At 48.8% G+C, this 4,505-nt stretch overlaps 1 protein-coding gene and 1 pseudogene across 1 annotated transcript in view; both read right to left on the bottom strand.

The window, feature by feature from the left end:
• Window positions 1–1,179, bottom strand: part of LOC105004381 — a 2,277-nt pseudogene extending 1,098 nt beyond the window's left edge.
• Window positions 1,180–1,231: 52 nt separating this feature from the next.
• LOC105004319 (liver carboxylesterase-like) overlaps window positions 1,232–4,505 on the bottom strand; it is a 27,040-nt gene continuing 23,766 nt past the window's right edge. The window contains exons 13-15 of the mRNA XM_010861912.1: window positions 2,894–3,025; window positions 1,832–1,904; window positions 1,232–1,566 (exon numbers count right to left, since the gene is read on the bottom strand). Of these exons, the coding sequence (XP_010860214.1) occupies window positions 1,383–1,566; window positions 1,832–1,904; window positions 2,894–3,025 (389 nt within the window). The 3' untranslated portion in view covers window positions 1,232–1,382. The remainder of the gene's footprint in view (window positions 1,567–1,831; window positions 1,905–2,893; window positions 3,026–4,505) is intronic.

The following is a 4,505-nucleotide window of genomic DNA, read 5'->3' on the forward strand; positions in this document are numbered from 1 at the left end:
TTCCCGTAGTCCCCTGCGCCCCCCGGGGCCCCCTCCCCGGCCTCCCCACCGGCCCCGGGCACAAGATGGCGCCGCCGCCCCGGCCGGGAGCCCCGACCGCCCGCAGCCCCCGCTCTGTATCCAGCTTTCAACCTAAAATTTTCCTTTTCCTCAGCTTCAGTAGGTTTTCCCCAGGGCCCAAAACGGGATGGGTTTGCTGCCTTTTCCCAGTGGTTAAGAGATTCATTTCTTAGGGGAAGAAGTGTCTGAGCAGGGCTTCTAGCCTGCCCTCTTAGGACAGGCTTTCTCTGATCTTACTACCTGTTACCAGTATTTCTCAAAGCTCCCTGATAGAGGTCCAGGGAGAAGGGCCAGCAATGAGTAACCTTCCTGTGGGTCCTTGGTTTCTGAGGACTGTATACTCCCTTACCCGCTCACAGTTGGCCTTTAACACTTGATGCTCATTTTAAGTCACTCTACTCACACACGCAGTGACTCCATCTTCCACCTGTCAGCAGTCAGTCAGTGTTCATGTCCCATCTCTCTTCCACAGTGCTCATCTTCCTTCAGACTTCAGGGTAATTGCCCTGCAACCTCTTTGAATGAATCAGAAAAAGTCATGAAACGGAATAATCCAGATTTTTCTTGCAGAAAGTGTGGCCGTAACTTTCTTAGAGATTTCTATATCCCAGGAGAAGACAGTAGTCACCCCAGGAAATCTGAAAGAGACAGTTTTCAGGTGATACTCCTGGGACTCACTTCAGGGTGGTCACTGCTTGGATCTGATGTAGTTCAGACCGCAGAGAGGGTTCATATGAGTTGTTGGAAGAGATGGCCCCAGGGAGGGGCCTGGAAGGATAACACGTAAGTTGAAGAAAGCACTGTAGACCTGTGGGAGGGCCAGTAAGGGCCAGGCAGCCATGCCACATGTCGCCATGCCCCGTCCCCCTCTTTCCCACTCCAGGACATCCTCAGTCTGTGTCGCCTTCATCTCTACAGGCACCTCTGCATGGAGGAGGGGGACACGGCACTCTGGTCCCCCACATCCTCTCATTGGAGTTGTGGATGGCCCAGAGACATGGAGTGACGCAGCGTCCCCCTCAGCACCTCCCAGGGCCCAGCCCGCTCCACTCTGCACGTCCAGAGGTCAAGCCAGAACGGCCAGAGCACCTTCCTGCCGATGGTGCCCACTGCCTTCATCCTTCTCTCACTGAAGAGGATGACTATTCCAGCGCAAGACAAAGACATTGACTTGGTCTCCAAAAGAACGTTTATTTCCAAATCGAGGCCACAGAAACAGAAACTCCCCCTCCCTGACCTCTGCCACTCCCATCGGATAATTCCTCAGCCTCCACAATAAGACGCCTCTTTGGTCCATAAACATTTCTAGAGAAACCCCCGGTTTACAGCTCAACATGTTTTGACCATGGTGCCTTCTTTGTTGCCTCCTGGGACAGAAGCTCATTCCAGAAAGCCACTTTCTCACTTTTCAGCTTCTCGGCTGCCTGAGTGTTAACACCAATCTGAAGGTATCCTTCTTTCTGGTCATACGCTGGCCAGTGGGGAAGCCCCTTCCCATTGGGATTCCTAGAACAAAATCAAACAGAAATTCCCCAAAGCTGCTGTGTGGTCTTGGACCTCTGAGATTGTCAGGGACCCCCCTGGCTTCATTTCTGCCAAAGGCTCAAATGCCTCCAGAGATAGGAGGCTGACCATGTCCTGGGCAGCCAATCTGTCACGGGGAGCTCTCATCTCAGAGGTCACAGGGCGGGGCGTTTGACCATCACACATTGGAAGCTCCCCCCACCCAACAGACACGCCCAACCCCGCTCCATGTCTGCCAGCAGCTCACCCATTCCGAGCAAAGTTGGCCCAAAATTTCATCATCATCTTGCTGAGGTTGATCTCTTCTTCTGAGGCACCATCTGTGGGGAGGGGACAAAGCCAATGCTGCTCAAAGAGTGGTTCATGGGCAGTAGCAGCACTTGAGAAATTGTTAATAAATTCAGAAATGGGGGCCTTACTCCAGACCTACTGAGTCTGAGTCTGCATTTTAAGAAGATCTTGGGTAACACAAGTGGACTTTAAACTTGACAGTTACCAACTGAGGCTGGGCTCAGTGAAGGGCTGCAGTCGATCCATAAGCTGACTGCCTTGTCTTCTGTGCCCACGCGACTGCCCTTCTGCCTTTAGTGTTTCAGGGACACACCCCAGGGTTGCTGCTAGAGTAACCCCACTCCCAGGATGCTCTCCTTTGGGTCTTTTCTCAGTGTCTTTGATCCACACACATTTTCATAGAATCTGGAAAATAACTGAGCTCCAAGATCCCACAAAAGTCACCCAACCAGGAAATGCCCAGAGGCATTGTGTGTAATGAACAGTTCTGTGATGTGTCACACACAATTTGTCTGTAACTACTAATGGTTAAGGCATTGAAGACATCTGTGAAAAGTTTTTATTTTTTTTAATATTACACACCTAGATATATTATGATATTAAAAGATATGAGTTTTAGACAGATAGATGATTGGATAGAGAGACACACATGTTAGTCCTGATTCAAGGTAAATAACAACTCTAATTTTACCCTCATGCACATTCTGATGTGTTCTTGTGAGGGCAGAGTGAGTGGTGGCCTTCTAGCCCTGAGCAGGGCCCTGCGGGTGACCCAGCTCCCGTCTTGCTAATGCCCGGTCTGGATTCTTACAGTGACCAGGGTGAGGGCACAAGGATTCACATTCTCCATCAGGTTCATTAGAGCAAAAGGATGGTTGGGACCTTTGTCCTTCCACCCTGTTATGGTGAATTCAGGAAACTAAGACCTGGAGAGAAGGAGGAACCTGCCCAAGGTCACCAAATAAACTTGAACCCAGATCTCCTAACTCCAAGTTCATAGTCACCAAAGGGCCATCACCTTGCAAAACTGGAATCCCGAAGACAGAGGACTGTTCATCCCCATGGTCCCCTATCACCGTCTTGGGTTTCAGCTCTGATGAGAAGCTTGGGTGATACTGAAACTCATACATGTAGGTGGGGGCTCCCGCATCTGGAAAACATGGATTCATACATGGTTCATTTCAGCAGACGCACACCTGATGGTATCAAGGTCTCCGGGGGTCTGTGAGCAATCAGGAAATTGGGGGCACGCCTAGTCCTGAGTGAATAACAACAGTATGAATAGCAGCTGCCCCCTGTGAGAACCAACCGTGTGCCAACCTTGTGTGTTCCTACAGGAAGCCCCTGGTTATGAGCACATGAAAAATTCTGGAAAAATTTCATCACTTGTTTAAGGCTGCGTAGTTGGTAGAGGTGGAAAAGGATTTGAGCTGGGTATTTATTGAATGAGTAAGTGAAGAGTGAATGAATGAATGTTGAAACCTTGAGTAGGCTCCATTCTAAATAAATATAGGGGCACTGGGTCAGTTCACATAAGCCCCTTTTGATCATCCATGCACAAGGACATCCATACATGCACACTTTATTGTATTTCATTGCTGACAGGCTAGTCTTCATTTCCTTTGAGAATACCTGCAGCCTGACAGGTGTCTTCCATTATGTCCATTTTTGAACCTTTCCAGTGATTTTCACATGTATTCCAAGAGTGAAGTAAATTCAAGTTGTGAGCCTGAACGTGCGGATTTAAACACAAACCTATGCAGAAAGGGGAAAATTTGCTCCCCGTGTCTCAGGAAACCTCAATCCAGTATTTCCTTTTTGTCCGTCCTCTCACATGTCTTGATTCCTGCGTGGCTCAGGGAGTGTGCAGCACTGGCAGAAGGAAGAAGGGGCTGAGGAAGGGGACAGTCCCTCTCTCCTGGCCTCTCTCCTTCCCTCTCCTCTCCCCTCTCCTCTCCCCTCTCTCCACCCCGTCTCGAAGCCCCAAGAAGAGTCAGTTTTCCTGCTGATGCTTTAGCAGAGATGCTCATCTTGTTCCTTCAGGGCTAACTCGTGGGCCCCCCACCTGGGGAGCTCTGTGCTTTGCACTGATCGTTATGCCACAGCCAGTGACTGTAATGGGGAAGGGTCAGGCCCCAAGGCAGACTGGTGGGCAGATATCACAACATCCCCTCCCCGCCTTGGGGATACTATCACATTTGGAAAATGCCAAAAAAAAAAAAAAAGAAAGGAAAATGAACAAAATGATCACTTATAATCGCACTGCTCAGAGTGCAGAGTGCTCTGTTAATATTTCAGAACTTATTCCACTTATGCATATAAAATTATGATACTATTGATAATTATGCTATTACATATGCCCATAATAATTGCTTCACGTCATTAAAATTTCCCAACAAAGTAGTTTAACAATATATGCCATCCCAACAGGAGGATGTAAAATAATTTGTTTAATTGCCTCCCTCATCTCCCATCTTTGCACTTTGGTTTAGCAAGAGGTGGTTTTTGAAAGAAGCAATCCTCTGTGGTCCCACAAGCCACTTATTAAACAGTTGCTTCAAGGCTGTGGGCTTCCCTGGTGGTTCAGATGATAAAGTATCTGTCTGCAATGCTGGAGACCCAGGTTCGAT

Source organism: Bison bison, unplaced genomic scaffold (assembly GCF_000754665.1).
Source record: "Bison bison bison isolate TAMUID 2011002044 unplaced genomic scaffold, Bison_UMD1.0 scf7180017864473, whole genome shotgun sequence".
Taxonomy (NCBI): domain Eukaryota; kingdom Metazoa; phylum Chordata; class Mammalia; order Artiodactyla; family Bovidae; genus Bison; species Bison bison.